This window comes from Sceloporus undulatus, chromosome 1 (genome assembly GCF_019175285.1).
Source record: "Sceloporus undulatus isolate JIND9_A2432 ecotype Alabama chromosome 1, SceUnd_v1.1, whole genome shotgun sequence".
Lineage (NCBI taxonomy): Eukaryota > Metazoa > Chordata > Lepidosauria > Squamata > Phrynosomatidae > Sceloporus > Sceloporus undulatus.
In genome coordinates this window covers 35071879-35089745 of record NC_056522.1, presented here as the reverse complement: position 1 = coordinate 35089745, position 17867 = coordinate 35071879, and the positions used below count along the sequence as shown (strand labels likewise).

The 17867-nt window shown below is 40.9% G+C and overlaps 1 protein-coding gene across 2 annotated transcripts in view; it reads left to right on the top strand.

The window, feature by feature from the left end:
* The window catches only part of LPGAT1 (lysophosphatidylglycerol acyltransferase 1), a 118205-nt gene that overhangs the window by 22403 nt on the left and 77935 nt on the right, over positions 1–17867 (top strand). The window contains exons 1-3 of one of the 2 annotated variants that reach the window (XM_042471030.1): positions 219–528; positions 2987–3193; positions 6511–6778. In XM_042471030.1, the coding sequence (XP_042326964.1) occupies positions 6541–6778 (238 nt within the window). In that variant the 5' untranslated portion in view covers positions 219–528; positions 2987–3193; positions 6511–6540. Of the gene's footprint in view, positions 1–218; positions 529–2986; positions 3194–6510; positions 6779–17867 lie in introns of those variants that run through there. The other variant, XM_042471032.1, reaches the window with a different exon arrangement.

The window sequence follows — 17867 nt, the reverse complement described above, 5'->3', positions numbered from 1 at the left end:
GTGGCTGAAGAGCGGGCTATAAATACTGTACTGACATAAATATGAGCCCGATAAGGCCAAGCCGCCTTGACCAAGGCCTACTCTCACACTTCTGAGGGCCGCCGTCCTCCTTCTCCTCTTCCTCCCAGAGAGGGAGCCCAGGAGGCGGAGGCGGAGGCGGGCGGGTGGCGGCCTAGCGAGGCCCTGCCCTCCTTCTCCTTCTCCTTCTCCGCCGCCGCCGCGTCCGGGGGCTTGGCTGAGGGCCTGGCGGGCGGAGTGAGGGGCCGAGGCGGCGGCTGAGGCTGAGGAGGCCTGGTTGCCTCGTTAGAGGGAGCTCTCGGCGCTTGCTGCAGTGAAGCAGGGAGCCTTCGCTTCCTCCACCTTTCCTGGAAGAGGAGAAGGGGAAGGGGAAGAAGGAGCCCCGGCCCACCCGTTTCCCCGGAGGAGCGCCTTCGCGGCCACCTCCTTCACCTTCGCCGCCGCCATGAACCCCTCCTCCAGCTCTTCAGGGCCGGCCTGGGGAAGGAGGACGCCGGGCGCCGGTCGGAGGTAGGCAGAGGGAGGGAGGGAGCCTTCTCTGCTTCCCCTGGCCGCCCTTCCCTTCCTCCTTCCCTCCATTTATGACCCCCTCCATCCGTGGGGATGATGGGGGTCTCCTTCCCCCCTTTTCCAAGACAGACCCCCGTTTTAAAAGGGGCCAGGAGGGACCCAACTGGCTCTTCTTTTAAGGCTGCCCCTTGCTTTCCCGCCCACAAGGAAGAAGAATTGGGTCCCGTTCCCAATATTGTGGGCTGATGATGATGGGCAGATGGCCCCCACAACAACAGCCCTCCCCCCCCCCAAATGCCCTTGGGAGTCTGCTCTTGGGAAAGGACCCTGTTTGGGGGTTTGCTTTTGAGGAGACGCTGGTGTCCTTGAGAGGAGAAGCCCTGGAAGGGAAGGAGGAGAAGGGAGGAGGGTTAAAGGGAATATTAGGTGGGGTGTCCCCCACCCCAAACCTTGGTTTGGCTTATGCTATTCTGTATTACATGTAAGTGCTTGTCTCTGGATGCTCTTTGCTATAGTTCATCAGTATTGGATGAGAAACCAGAAAGAGAAACCAGTCTAGAATAGAATAGAGAAAGTCTGCTTGTCTTTGCTCTAGTTCTTCAATATAGGATGATAAATCTGGAAGAGAAACCAGTAAGAGATGCCAGGATTCGAGGGCAACTAACAACAAAAGAACAGAAAAATATGCTTGTCTCTGCCTGTCCTTTGCAACAGTTCTTCAATATAGTATTATGAGAAACCAGTAAGAGGAACTAGTATGGGAATATCGTAACAGTAGAATAGAATAGAATAAAGTATCTGCTATGGTTCTTCAATATGGTAAAAGAAACCAGTAAGAGAAGCCAGTATAGAATAGAATAAGTGTGCATGTCTGTTCCTGCCCTTTGCTATAGTTCTTCAATAGAATAAGAGAAACCAGTACAGTATGTCCCTTCACTACAGTCCTTCAATACAGGACGAGAAACCAGGAAGAGAAACCAGTATAGTCTTTTACTATAGTTCTCCTCCCCGCTGCCTTCAAGTGGGTGCCCCCATTTTAGTTCTGGAGGCATAAACCCACTCTATTATTTTGTCCTTGAATTTAGCGCCCCCCCCCATTTTGGTACCATCCAGGGTTCCTCTTTTCTTCTGGTGATGAGGATCCCCTTCTCTTCATGGGTTTTGGGGTCACTCTTGCTGCTACTCAGGGTCTTGGTTCATAGTCTCCAGTCATGTCTTTTTCGTTGTCCTTGGGAAAAAATCCTTTCCTCCCCCTCCCACTTACTCCAAGTGAAGAAAGATAGCAGCCCATCTCTTTCCCCTTTAAAAAAAGATGTCTCCAAGCTTTAACTCCAAGAATCTTCACCCTAAATTAGGGAGGATGCTGACTTGTCCTGAGTTCTTGATAAGGCATACCGGAAGAAAATGGTAAACTGGTGTGATAAACCAGTGAGAGGAACCAATATTGAAATATCACATCGATAGCATAGCATGGAAAAAAGTATGTGTGTCTCTGCCTGCCCTTTGCTATAGTTCTTAAATATAGGATGCGAAACCAGTAAGAGAAACCAGTATAGCCCTTTGCTATAGTTCTTCAATTTAGGATGAGAAAACAGTAAGAGGAACTAATACAGCCTTTTGCTGTAGTTCTTCAATAAAGTATGAAAAACCAGTAAGAGGAACCAATATAGCCCTTTGCTGTAGTTCTTCAGTGCAGCATGAGAAACCAGTAAGAGGATCCAGTATGGAAATATCATGACAAATAGAACAGAAAAATGTATGCGTGACTCTGCCTGTTCTTTACTATAGTTCATCATTGGGGTGGAGAGCTCTTCATGCCCCCTTGCAAATGCTTACTGCCTCTTCAAAGAGGAAGGGCTGTGAAAGTTTAGGAAAAGCTAAGATCACCCCCCAGCTTAGGGGGAGCCCTTGTCTTCCTCATCTTCCTCCAGCCTTGTGTATTCCAGCACCCCAACAGGTATGGGAGTCAGTCAGTCAGCTGGGCTGCTTTCTCCTCTGTTGTCCTTTGGCACTGTGAGGGTGCCTCATCCTTCTCAGCCATCCACCTAACCACCTGGCTGGAAGGCACTGGGGGAGAAAGGGAGATACACTTACCATGGACATGGTGACCAGTTGTCCTAACTGCAAAGAAGGACAAGGCATCACAAAATGTAGGACATGAAGCTAAAAATACTAATAGAAATAAAAAAAAGTCATGTTTTTAATCATGCTCACAGTGGAGGACATTTGGGAATTCCTTCTGGGCAGAAGGTTGAAATGGAGGACATGTCCTGGAAAAGCAGGATGTCTGGTCACCCTTCCTGTGGGGGCTGGGGGTAAAAGAGGGTGCAACAGGCCCCAAAAGCCATTTTGGGAGTTGGTGATCGATTTAGCCACATGCTGGGGACAAATCTTTTTGACAGCGTGGTGACTCCTTCTTCCTTGGCTCTCACCCACTGCTGGTTTTTCTCCCTCTCAGTGAGCAGCCAAGGGAATAAGGAGCCGGCACCAGGGGTTCTCAGCTCGTTCCGTGTGGGGCCAGGCCAGCCACTTCCGTGTCCATGAGACCGCCATCTTCCCACCGCCACTGCCGCCATCTTCACCAGCAGCCACCTATCAGGGCGCACGCCTCTGCTGGGCCCAGTTCTTCTGGCCCTCCTGTTGCCTTTCCTCTGCGTAGCAGAAGGTGAGTAATCACAGGAGCCCCAGTGGCTAAATTGGGCTTTGGTGGTTCCACCATGCCCCCCCTTCTCTCGCCTAAGGACCTCCCAGGCTTTCCACAGACCCTTTTTTCTTGTTGATATCCTTTTTATGCTTTTGTTTCTAAATCGGTCAGGAATAAACACACACAGATATTATGAATGTTTGCTGATATAGTATGGGTAAGTCACACACTCTCAGCCTCAGAGAATGGCAATGGCACCTCCCCTCTGAAGAAACTTGCCTTTCCCTACCTTCATATTGGTGGTGGTGGTTGTGTGCCTTCAAGTTGTTTCAGATTTATGATGACCCTAAAGCAAACCAGTGCTGCCTAGTGGTTTGAATGTTGGATTTCTACTCTGGAGGCCAGGGGTTGGTTCACCACTAGGCCGTGAAATCCACTGGGTGACCTTGGGAAACTCACACTCTCTCAGCCTCAGTGGATGGCAGTGGCAAAACTCCTCTGAAGAAACTTGCCAGGAAAAACTCGAGATAGGGTCACCATAAGTTGAAAGTGACTTGAAAGCACACAGCAACAACAAGCTTAGAAGTTAGTCCCATTGAATTCAATGGGACCTACTGCCCTATAAGGGGGTCTGTGGGATTTGAATCTTCCCCTTTTTGCATTCTGTTTGGTGTCAGATATTTTTTTTTAACCATGTTAATTTCCCTCCATTTTTGTTCAAAATCCACAAAAAAGTGATTCCTTTATTGAGCCAACAAAAATGCACATTACACATGATGCAAGCGTTTGAATCTCCACTGGCTTCTTCATCAGGCAAATGTGTTAAAAATCGTACAGAAGAAAAAAAATTTACAATGTTAGTCATAGCCCTATGTTTGGTATGTTGTTGTTTCCCTCAGTTAAGATGTTATGGAAGGGTATTCATTTTTGTTGTTGTGTGCCTTCAAGTTGTTTCGAACATATTGTGAACCTAAGGTGAATCAGTATGGCATAGTGGTTTGAATGTTGGACTTGGACTATGGAGACAAGGGTTTGATTCTTCCACGGCCATGAAACCCACTGGGTGACCTTGGGAAAGTCGCATGCTCTCAGCCTTGGAGGAAGGGAATGGGAAACCTCATCTGAACCAATTTTGCCAAGAAAACCTCATGATAGGTTTGCCCTAAGTTGGAAACAAGATACACACCAACAACAAAGGCGAACCTATCAAGCATTTTCTGGGGTTGAGAGGGTATGACTTGCCCAAGGTCACCCAACAGGTTTTCATGGCCAAGGGGGGAATTGAATTCCCATCTTCAGAATCTTAAGCTACATCTCCCTTCATTTATCCCTGCTTTTCCCCACTGACTGTCATCTAATATATTTTATTCCATTTATTTTCCTCTTGTAAACTGAAAGTTGGAGAGCTGGTTTTTCTTATTTAATATCTTTCTCTGAGGTTTACCACATATTGTTGCTGAGAGGCATAACAAATGTAGCTACTGCTTGTGTAGTTCCCTTTCAGACAGCCACCCACACTAACTACAGTGTGTTTGTGGCAGGGAACTGTCTAATTAAAAATAATAATTTAAGCCACTCTGATAGCCTTTAGGGCTGAAGGGCGGGGTATAAATACTATAAATAAATAAATAAATAAATAAATAAATAAATAGATAGATAGATAGATAAATAGATAAATAAATAAATAAATAAAATTATCTATAGATTGGGAAGGAAGGGAGATGGGAGGGGGGAAGAGAAAAAGAAATGGCAGCACTTTTAAGATTGGTTTATTTTCACATGAGTTTTTTGTGGATATAAACCCATTTCGGATCCAGTACAGCGTAATTATAAATGTTCAGGTATGAAACATATTTACACAGTTGTAGGAGTGGGATGGAATGGAAGAAGTCTTGGATTTGCAACAGACATTTCTCAAAGTACAATACCCACCTAAGGAGATGAAGAAACAAATTGACAAGACAAGATTAATATCCAGGAACCTTTTACTAGAATCATAGAATCATAGAGTTGGAAGAGACCACAAGGGCCATCCAGTCCAACCTCCTGCCATGCAGGAAATCACAATCAAAGTGTACCCAACAGATGGCCATCCAGCCTCTGTTTAAAGACCTCCAAGGAAGGAGACTTCACTGTACTATAAGACAGACCAAAACCACAAAATGATGGAAACTCCTAGTGGTCACCTATAATACCCAGCTGACACCACTCAATACAGACACATCATGAAAGAACTACGTACAGCCAACTCTGGAGATTAACACAGCCCTTGCACAAGCTCTGGGAGGCAGGCCTTTATTGGCTTATAGACAGCCTCCAATTCTTAAACAGGATACATAGCATGCGTGGTAATATCAGGACAGAACGCTGCCCCAAAACCACATGCCAGCTGTATCTGCACATTTACTCTGGGAGCAATATTACAAAGGCAAATAACATAACTCACAACAGGTACTTGCTCTTTCTCCAATATGATATATGCCACCAATTTCCCTCTGCTCTCAACATTGGACAAACAGTTTCTATACAAGAGGATTAAGGGATGCAAATGACAATACTCAAAAACCAATAGCAGAACATAACATTCATGGACATATGGTAACTGATTTACAGGTTGCAGTCCTTGGTCAAGGAAATTACAAAGCAAAGAGAAACTGTTGAATTGGTGAACCTGGGTTATATTCATAAATTCCAGTCCATAGCAGAGGTATAAACAGTGGCATCATGGCACATTACTGTATCACATTATGCAGTCATTTGAATATTTAGCATTTGCATATTTCTGGATCCTATTACCTTCCATCCCACTCACACAACTGTATAAGTAAATATGCTTTATACCTGAGCATTTATTATCACTCTACCCTGCATTTAGAGAAGTGGGTTTATATCGGTGAAAGCTCATGTGAAAATAAAAACTAGTTAGTCTTGAAGCTGCTGACACATTTCTTTTCCTTTTCCTTGGCTTTTTCCCCCCCCACTTTCCTTTTTCCTTTTTATGTTGCCAGAGACTATCATAGCTTCTTCTTTGAAATCTACAGGTTGGGGTGATTTTTTTTGTCAGTGCTTTAAAAAGGAAAATTATCATTATATTATATTCTGTGTAACTGATCTAGGTAGACATGCTCAGACTCATCTGTCATACATCTGGAGAGGAAAGACAGATATGACTGTATGAAGGATATGTGTGAAACTTGTCAGAAGGGGGAAAATCCATGCTAAGGCCACCCAGTGCTTGCAAAAACCACAACCATTTATTTGTAGTAAAGTTTTGTTGGCTATCAGCAATCAAAAAGTTGTGTTCTTTATGTGGATTATTTTCTCTCTTTCTTCTATAGGAAAAGACTACAGACTCCTGTGTGAAGAGAATGGCTGTGACTTTAGAACAAGCCCAAAGGGCAGGCTATATATTTCTGAAAGCACTCTTAAGGTTTGGCTTCATGGTTGCTAATAACCTTGTCGCTATTCCATCCTACGTCCTGTATTTAATACTACTGCAACCTCTCCGATTGTTGGATAGTAAACGATTCTGGTATATTGAAGGAGTGTTATTTAAATGGCTTTTAGCTATGGTGGCGTCCTGGGGCTGGTGGGCAGGATATACAGGTAAGAGCTATTCACTTTTGTAATGAAATATATATATGTATATATAGACAGGAATAAATCTCTAACCTAAAACTCAGTGCCTTTATTGAGAATAATCAAAATCCACAAAATATCCACGTTTGTAGTTCTCCAGAACTATGTATTTGAAACATTGATATGAGTGGATGTTTTGTTTATTCCTATGCAGTTATATGCCTTGTTTGTAGAATAACACAACTCAAGACTCCAAGTCTGTGCACATTTTTACATTATTTAAAATGATATAAAACGTTTTAGGGAAGCTAACAAAATCTGTCCAAAAGAGTGAACTTTCTGACCAGCAAAAAATAATATAAAAATCCAAATTTATACAGTATTATTTTGATACTTAATGTACAGAAATGTGAATAATCAAAACGGTTCCTAAAGCTATTATTTTATTTTGCTCTATAAGGTTGAATGTTAAACAATTAATGTAAAAGAAAGAAAAGGGGTGCAGCTGCTGCTGGGAATTTCTCCATCCTAGGTTGTGTTTTGTGATTGTAGCACTATGGTGGAATATTGAGAACTGTGTGTATATGTATGAAATCTGATAAATGTTGTCATTCATTTATGAATGCTAACAGTCCTGGATGTTATTGTTACAGCACTGCTGGTGTGCTATGTTGGCAATAGGAATGGCAACGAGAGGAAAAATTTGTGGGCACAACAAGCATGGAAAGGGTTAGGAACGGAAGAAATAGGCTGCCCAGGGGTGGAAGGTTTTTTTCTGCTGTATGACACCCACAAAAATGCAGTTAGCTTAGTGCATCAATCAGATTCCCCTTTGTGAATAACTATATAAGTGTTTATGTGAAAGTCAACATTTTTTAGATTTCAGACAGTAGCTGGGATCTTACTGTAGCATTATGTTAGTGTAATGATCACGCTGATCCTTTTAGTTTCTGCCTCACTGCACAGGGAGGCGAGGTCAGGAGCAGAGGGCTGCCTTTTCTGTACCACCTGTTTCTCATATGCCTAGTGTAATGGTGCCCAAGTAATATGGATCTTGGACAGTTGTTTCTGCCACAGGAAAAGCAGTTACCCAAGTCACCCTATAATATATTGGCTTAAATTTGTGGTCAACTCCCCCCCTCCCAACTAAAACCAACCATTTGAGAAGAGCAGCTTATGTTGGCAACCTTTTCCTTCTATCATTGCCCTTCTTTTCCTAACTATCACTTGAAGTATGGCCTTGATGGCATTTAGTAACCAGGAAGCTGTTTTCTTTGCTACTTGTGGCCAAAGTAGGCAATAAGATGTCAGCCAGTGTCAGAGAGAAATCTGTAGACATATTCATGGCTGCTAACAATCAATGTTGTGTAAGTCTATAAAATGAGGAAGTAGGGTTTTTTTTTCAAAATAGTTCAGTTCATACATTTATCAGTGGCATTAGTGAATTGAATTATGTTAAGAAGATAATATTTGCAATTTCTCAAAAAGCTTCTTTTTTAGATTGAGGGTCTTACAATTTTTTTCAGGGGTTGGAAGAGGGCTTCTCTCATTTTTTGTTAATGGAGAGGCTAATTCAAGGGCATAACGTAAAAGACCAGGTATATAATCTCACTGAATTGAGTCAGTACAGAATCTTCATCTAGAGTATCTCCAGCAATCCAACCTTTACAGCTGCCTAAAGACCCCCTCCATCCCTCTACGTCATTGGTTCCATTGTCAAAATACTCTTACCATTAAGAAGTTTGTTCTCATGTTCAACTGAAATCTACCTCCTGTAACTTAAAACCATTAGACCTGGTTTTGCTCTTTGGGGCAGAAGAAGAAAAAAACATGCCCTCTCTTTTATGTGACAACCCTTTAGGTATTTAAAGAGTGCAGTCTTGTCATCCCGACGAGCTCCGCACAGCCTCATCCCTTGATGGATTTAAGAGGATGCTAAAAACTTTCCTTTTCCGTCAAGCTTTCCCCCCTATGAGTTGATGTTTTATTATCTGTTTTTAGATTGTTATTTGATGTTTTAACGCTGTTTTTTGCTGTTTTTATACTGTCTTTTAACGTGTACACCGCTATGATCTTGAAAAAGGAACAGCGGTATATAAGAATAAAGTATTATTATTATTATTATTATTATTATTATTATTATTATTATTATTATTATTATTATTATCCCTGAAGTCTCCTCTTCACCAAGCTGAACATGCCAACTCTTTCAATTTTTCTTCATATGTTTTTCCCCCTTTCCTCTTATTATCCTTGTTACTCTTTTTTGAACGCACAGTAACTTGTCCGTATCCTTCTTAAAATGAGGCACCCAGAACTGAACACAGTACTCAAAATGAGGCCTGCCTAGTGCAAAATATGATGGGACTAATACTACTCTTGACATCATTGCTGCTGGGCCATATTCAATTTACGATCAACAATAATTCCAAGGTCCTTTTTACATGTATCTACTGCTAGGCCAAGTATCCCCCATCTTATACTTGTGCATTTGAGTTTTGTGGCTCACATGTAGAATTTTGCATTTGTCTTTGTTGAATTTCATTATGTTAGTTCAAGCCCAGTTTTCTAGTTTATCAAGATCCTTTTGAATTTTGTTTTAACCCAAGTGTTAACTACCTCTCCCACAAATCCATAAATCATCCACAAATTTGATAAAGATCACTGCTACCCCATATCTAAGGCCCCATACAGGCAGGCCAAAATAAAGCTGTTTTGGGTCACTTTGGAGGTATGCTGTTTAAATTATGCATGCGTCCTAAGAGTCCGGAGACCGTGCCAAAGCCACGATCCACTCCTAAGGACTGGAGTGCAGCTTTGGCACAGCTTCCAGACTCTTAGGATGCATGCATCATCTAAACAGCATACCTCCAAAGTGACTCCAAGCAGCTTTATTTTGGCAGTCTGTGTGGGGCCTAAGTTACTGAAAAAAATGCTGAAGAGTGTCAGTTTCAAGAAAGAAACCTATAGCACTCTTTCCTCCCGTTTGAAGTGCAGTTGATGATGACTCCTTGAACATGGTTTTCCAACGAACGATGGAGCCATCTGACTGTGTTTCTGTCTATTTCACATTTAATCAATTTGCAAATCAAAATATTATGGAAGACTTTATCAAATTCTTCATTGAAATTCAGATCTCTTGGTTATACAGTTTTTGTATGCATTAAATATTCACTGGTTTGATAGTAGAGATTTGTGGGGGGGGGGGGTTTAATCTTTTTTTTAACAAGTCATTTTTGTTTAACTATTGAATTTCTAAGTTTCAAATTACATGGCTGTTCTTGCTTCCCATCCTGGCTTTTTGTGGGAATATACAGGGCAATACAGTGTGTTGCACCCGTCAAGTCTTTATATATTTGGAAGAAGAGATAGTGTTTTTGTCTGTATAAGTTACTGTGTCAATTTTAAACTGTGTTTACTGGAGTTCAGCAGTTAATATGTTGAATTTAAGGACATAAGAGACCTGTCTCTCCAAACTTCATCATCAGGCCAAGTGGTACAAAAAGAAAAGGATGGAAGTGGAAATGACCCCAAAAGTAAGGCTAGATTTTATGACCATGAGGTCTGCTGTTTAGGCTTTTTCTAAATATAAAGTTGTTGTTTTGGGCTTTCAATTCATTTCTGACTTAAGCCCACTCTATCATTGTTGTTTTCTTGGCAAGATTTGTTCAGAGAGGGTTTTCTTTTGCCTTTCTCTGAGACGGAGAAAGTGTGATTTGTCCAATGTTATCTTGTGGGTTTCCATGGCTGAGCAGGAATTTGAACCCTGGTTTCTAGTCTAACACTCAAACCACTGCATCATGCCTGCTCTCCTCAAAAGAAGACTGCAGAGTAAACAGATTAGTTACTGGTAGATGTAGCATGTTTCAGATTACATTTAGCGCCAGTCCAATCAAAAATCCACCAAACAGTGATACCTTTATTGGCCAACCGAAATGTACAATATATATTTTGCAAGCTTTTGAAGCTTCACTGGCTCCTTTATCAGGCAAGGTGTTACAAACAAAACAGGAGGGGAAAAAATGAAGATGTTAGTCATAGGCCTGCATTTTGCTGTTCTGTTCTTAGTTAAGCTAGTAAAGAGGGGCATATTTTGCAGGCTGGATCCTCCTCCTTTTGGCCATGTAGCAACCGGGAGATTTTCATGGGGTGAGCCTGATTTCTGAAAATGTGAAGATTGGCTGTTTCATGCCTTGGTGGACAGACTAGGGTCCAAAACACACTACAGAAATAATCCAGTTTGACACCATTTTAACTGCCCTCGCTAATTGCTAGGGAATCCTGAGAATTGTAGTTTGTTGTGGCATCAGTGCTCTCTGGCAGAGAAGGGTAAATGTCTCACAAAAATACAGTTCCCAGAATTCCCCAGCATTGAGCTAGGCCAGTTAAAGCAGTCTCAAACTGGATTATTTCTGCAGTATGTTTTTGACCTAGGTTCCCAGGAAGATAGAAGTAAAAAGAAACATGACAGGGAAAGGAGGGGAGTAATTTTTGGTGATGCAGTAGGTTAAAAAGCCTACTGTAGTTGGCCCTCCATGTTTACGGCTTTGAGTTTTGCGGATCTGATTATTAATTGATTTGATTAATATGTTGTCTTTAAGAATCTCTAGATCCTCAAGCGTGACTCTGGTCAACTTCCATCAAAAACCGTGCTTGAAGACCTAGAAATTCTTAGAGAGAACCCTTCTCTAGGCATTTGTAGGTCCTTCAGCACAATTTCAGCACAACTTCTGGCAGATGTTGACCACAGAATCATCCTGGATGACCTAGAGATTTTTAGAGAGGTGTTATTTCAGGTAAAAAATAGGGTTTTTTTTAGTTTGCAGATTTTCCACTTTCACAGGGGTCCTGTGTCCCTAACCCTAGTGAATGTTGAGGATCCATTGTAATATTATTGTAATATTATCTACAGTTCATTCTGCACTGAAATTGATCTGCATCTATTGCTGAAAGTAACTATTGTATATTAACGTTTATGCAAATCCTACAATAAACTTTTTTTAAAAAGCCAATAGAAGCCAAATTGTGTAATTTTACCTAGTGAATCACAGAGTCGTAGAATCATGAGTTGGAATAAACTGTAAGGACCATCCTCTCTAACTCCCTGCCATTCAGTAATACAGAATCAAAGCACTCCCAGCAGATGGCCATCTAGGCTCTGTTTGTCCTTCTCTTGGGAGTGCTTTGATTGTGTATTCCCACATGGAAGGGTTTGGCCTTTGTGGTCTTTTTCAACTCTCTGATTCAGTAGGTAAAATTAAACAGTTTAACTTCTACTGGCTTTTTAATTAACTGCGTCACAAAAATTTAACCCTTTCTACCCCTGGAATATTCCTTTTTAGTGGTTGGAAAGAACTGAGCCCTCAAAATGGAAAGCCCCTCTTCACGTTATATATGGTAATTTCTGAGGCACATGAAAACAAAGGTCCAAAATACACTGCAGAAATAATCCAGTTTGAGACTCTTTTAACTGCCTTTGCTCAATGCTGGGGAACTGTAATTTTGTGAGACATTTAGCCTTCTCTGTCAGAGAGCTCTGGTGCCACAATAAACTACAATTCCCAGGATTCCCCAGCATTAAGACAGGGCAGGTAAAGCGGTCTCAAACTGGATTATTTCTGCAGTGCGTTTGGACCAATGTAGCTGTGAGAGAAAACTCTTTTAAGTTCTCTGAACATTTTCTTCAGATTAAGTGGTATGAAAAGCAAAGGAAAAACCTGTCCTCAGCATGTTTTGAAGGAAATATTCCATTGATTCTGGCAAAGTTTACTTCCTCACGATATACTTTGAATTTTAGTTATTATCAATATAGGTCTGCATTCCAGACATAATGTTTTGTTTCTTGGTGAAATACATTTAAGAGCAGTTGCCTTTTTAACTAATGTCCTTTTGTGTACATTTCATGAGCTTTTCTGAAATGATTATATTTAGCTGGAATCTTTAAGAAGAGCTCTTGCGTGTGAGGCCATTCTTGTTTTGATCGAGCCTGCTGGATGTTCTCATGGAAAGATGCACATGGTATCTTAAGTGAATGTAAACTTTAAATTGCAGTGTAAATTCAGTTTTTCTTTTGCCTTCTCTTCCTGATGAGTAACATTAACAGAAGTCAAACAGCTTGAGAGTGGCTCAGAGGTGTCACTCCAGTATAACAGAGAACCCACTTTCTATTTGGCTTCCTAAGTATTGCAATGCTTCAGAAGTGCTGTCCCTGTTGCAGTTTGGATTATTCAGACAGTGCTTGTTTTCAGGTTGTAATTTTAAAAGATTTCTACGGTACTTAAAACCACTCTCTATAGTATAAATAGTTTGAGACTTCTATTTGATGTATTTGTACATAACAAGGGAAAATATTTCAGCAAGAAAAGAAGAATCTTTTTACTTTTAGCTATGTGAAGCAAGTTGACTAGAAAAAATGTTGAGGTGAATGCTCCTATTCTTTACACGGAGGACTTAATACGTTTATTAAAAGTGCAAACCTTCAAGCCAATTGTTCATAATGACTTAAAGTAGCAGCTGGTGGCTCTCATGTTAGTAGGATGGTGAGTCTGGTTTGGGTTTCAGTCTGAAATTTAAAGGGGCTAATGTGTTGAGCCTGTTTTGGGAGTAGTATCATGGAAAAGTATTTAAAACTGCCACTGATGAGAAATGGTTGCTAGTGGTTTCAGATTTATTTACAGTATTTAGAATCTTATTTCTTTTGACTCCGAGACAGTGTGGTTTCTTCTCTTTATTGCTTGAAATATCTTCTTGTCATAATCTATTTACTGTATGTTTTGAAATGGTGACAGGTATATGGGTATTGCTTTGTGGCCATCTTGAATTTTTTTATGGTTTGGAATTCTTTATAGTATATACTTGAACCATTTGACCTAACAATAGAATTAACAATGGAACAATGCTAACAGCTTGGCTGCACTGTCTGTAGAAAAAAATGAGTACAGTATAAGATGTTATAACAAGTATCAATGCTATTTTTGTATAGAACATTGTTCAAAGAAAGGTGAATTACAGTTTTTTTCTTCCCAGTTTCCCTTCAGTAATCATTATACTGAATATTTCATGTAACTATAATAGTTGTAATAGATAAATGTCTACTGAAAAGAAAAGTCCCTTAATGTAGAGAAGATAATTGTCAGTGTTTATGATATTAAAATTGTATGAAAATCCTGTCCCTTTCCCCCTAAGAGAATGACACTACTTTTTCTGTGATTTTAGAAAGAGGCCCCAAAATGTAAATTGCTCCTTTTGCTTTGCGTTTGTATCATGTGCTTTACAGTTATGTCATCTACTGACAACTTCTGAAGCATTTGACTTCAGTTCTTCAGGTGTCAATATTTATTCACAGCTGTGTGCTAATACAGGTTGGGGCTGTGATGAAGAGTTCAGATGGCTGATCTCTCATCTGTATTTTCTGTCAGTGACAAATGACACTTCAGGAGGTTGTGTGAACAGGTTATGTGATACAGTGCTTAACTGGCTTCCTTTAGTTGAAAATTTCTACTTGCCAGTTAATATGTGTTTCATTTTTAAACATTATCCAGCAGTGGAAAGAGAATGTTCTCATGTGCCAGTATAATTCTTCTGTTAGCTTCTGTTATTCATTTGTGTTTTGTGAAGTTGAAGGCTTTCATGGCCAGCATCCATAGATTTTTGTGGGTTTTTCGGGCTATGGGACCATGTTCTAGAAGAGTTTATTCCTGACGTTTTGCCAGCATCTGTGGCTGGCATCTTCATTTGTGTTTTGTTTTTGTATTTTCATGCCAAAAACAAGAGACAGCAATCTCAGGGCCAAGCTAGATATGCGAGCGAATGCTTATTCTTTGTCCATGAAAGACACAAAGGGGATCTAAAACTTCAACTTCAAAAAGAGATTGCTGGTGAGAGGATCTGAATCTTTCCTTATCTCTTCATTGCCACACACACTTTCTCCAGCCTTGGTTACTTCAATGGTATAGGTAGGTTGAGAGAGAGAGAGAGAGAGATTGTATTTGGACAGGTTAAGAAACTAAGCAGGGTCAGCTCTGGTTAGTACTTGGATTGGAAACAGCTAATGTATACCAGCTGCTGTAAGCTATATTTCAGAAGAAGGAACTGGCAAAACTACCTCTGAATATTCCTTGCCTAAGAAAGCCCTATGAAATTCATGGGGACACTATAAGGCAACAGGTGACTTGAAGACACACAACAAGGAAATATCTGCAGGGAAGGAAAACAGGGTGGGAGGCATTTCATTTGGCTTTCTTTTTTGCAACAATTTGCTCAGAACCCTTATAATTATATGTGTTGAAGTTAACTATGTTATATTTGTGTAACTGTAATTTACTTGTGTGGGAATAAGAGTAGAAAGGGATTTTGATCTTGAAGCTTCTTCTAAACTTGCCTTTCTAATTTATTTCAATGTAGTAAAAAATAATTATACTTTATAAAGTGGCTGACAATAGTTATTGAGAGTATCATCATAAATCATATATACTATGATCTCAATTATTAAAGTGTTTCTCTGTGTGGCAGCACCATTTAAGGAAGGTAGTAATTCCCATTTTATGGGAATCTTGAACAAACAAGAAATCTTCACCAAATGTAATAATGACTCTAAAGGGGCATTCCCCTCTCCAATAATTCCATGAAAACTGAGCATGCTTGTTGGGCACACAGTGCTGGTTGGTAGGATAGTAATTGTGGAAAGAGCCATGTTGAATTAGACCAAGGATCTCTGTAGTATGCAGTAGGAATTGACAGGAATTGTTTGGCCCTCCAGATATTGTTGGGCTGCAACTCATAGCATTCCTCACTTTTGGCTGTGCCAAGTAAGACTGCTGTGGGCTGCATTCCAGTGATATCTGAAGTGGCACCCAGTTCACACCCTATTGTAGTCTAGCATCAGCATTCTGTTCACATTGTGGCCAACCAGTTGCTTGTGAAATACTTACCAGCAAGTGCCCCATCTCACATTTTCCTGCATCTGCTATAAAGAGATGTAATTTCTCATACTGGACGTTATATGTTGCCATCCTGACTGGCAGCCATAGATGGCTCTGACTTTTAAAAGATCCTTTAAAGGACCTGATCAAGAAAACAGAACATGGAGCAAAGAGCCAATGCAGATATGGGAGGGTGGTGAGGAAGATAGTGGGCAAAAAGGTAAGAAGAAATGAACAGAATGCAAACTTAACAGGGAAATTGAGAAAGCAAAAACAGGAGCCAGACCTTATGAGCCACAGTAAGAAGGTTATGTATGGAAAAGGAAGGGATCTGGAGGAAGTTTGGGGAAAACTGTTATGTAATAATTACTAAAGGGAGTGCTGGTGGTGAGGTCTGGCTCTAGTTTGGGCAGAACAGAGAGACTGAGTCAAGAAAGTGGGACCATCAGCACGTTGTTAGAGATATTTGGCTTTGGTTGCCTGCAGGATGAAAAGGATCTTTGGTTCTTGTGATGATCCATAGGGATGGGAAACAGGAAGGCAGCATAAGTTGAAAGCCGTGTACAGTGTGCCCACGTATGGCGTGGGTGCACTGTATACTATTGTATATTAAGAATGTTGACTCTTACTCATTTTATTACTGTTTGTAAATTCTATAAAATATCATCAGACTAGTTTGAATTAAATGTCATAACAGACAAATAATGCTCCAAGACAGACTTTAGAAAAACTGTGTGTAACTTGAGAAACATCAAAAGGATCCATCTGACTTGATGTAAATGAAATTCTCAGAAATTATATGTAGGCTTTATTTGGAATATCTAGTGAATGAAGAGGAATGTGTTGCACTTATTCATGCAAAGCACTTCTACATTATCCTTAAAATCACATGTTCTGTGCATTCAGGTCATTGCTGACTTAGACAACCCTGTGGTGACCAAATCATGGGGTTTTCTTGGAAAGGTTTTTTTTCTCTGAGGCTGAGAGTGTGACTTGCTCAAAGTCACCCAGTAGGTTTCCATGGTCGAATGGGGATTTGAGCCCTGGTCTCCAGAGTTGTAGTCCAATGCTCAAACCACTACACCATGTTGGATTGTTCATTATTCTAGACAGTGCTGCGTCTAAGGCATCCTAACAGATGATGACAAAGTATTTGTCATTCAGTTTTTATCAACGGTTCACTCATGGTGAGATATTTCTCTGTAAGCTTCAGACAGAATTTCAGTGGAACTGTTCCAGTACTAAATTGGCTTAATGCTATTGTTCCACCATCTGGGGAGGGGTATTCAATCACATACAGCCAGTAAAACAGTTTATGTCACTTCTTCTGTCTGTTTTCAGCTTTTATTTTATACCAGCAACTTTGCTTTACCTTTCCTACAAAGTGGCCACTGCTTTAGTGGCTTGTAAAGACAATTTTTCTTTACAGAATGTTGTGTAGCACAAACTGCTTATTTTTTTTATAAAAAGCTTTCAAGGGCAGTTATCTGAAGCAGTTCTCATTTTGTTAAAAAGCAAAGATGTGTTGTGCAGTGTTGCTTATGTACATGTTTTTCGACATTAAGAAAAACAAAAAGAAAATAGGGGAAAGGACAATAGCAATCTGTATTATTATTACTGTATTATGAATACTGCCACTACTGCTGGTGGTGAGGTCTGGCTCTAGTTTGGGCAGAACAGAGAGAGCTGCCTTTGTGTGACTGAACATCACATAGTTGTTCACATGCTTGCTTGGGACATATTATACACTATATTAAAATACTTTTTGTTGTTGTTTGCTATCTGACCTCGAGTCAACTTTGACTCATAGTGACCCTGTAGATGAGACACCTCCAAGAACCGGCCAGAGAGAGGAGAAGGAGAGGAGCTGCTTGGCAGCCATTTTGAGACCGTGTGCTTGAGACCGTGTGCTTGTTGCTGAAGGGGTGGAGCTTCTGTGAGTCACATCTGTGAGTCACAAGGGGGGCGGAGCTAGCAGACTAGCTTTATATACCAACTTCCAGAGCCTTTCAGAGCAGTCCGGCCAGAGAGAGGAGAAGGAGAGGAGCTGCTTGGCAGCCATTTTGAGACCGTGTGCTTGAGACCGTGTGCTCGTTTCTGAAGGGGTGGAGCTTCTGTGAGTCACATCTGTGAGTCACAAGGGGGCGGAGCTAGCAGACTAGCTTTATATACCAACTTCCAGAGCCTTTCAGAGC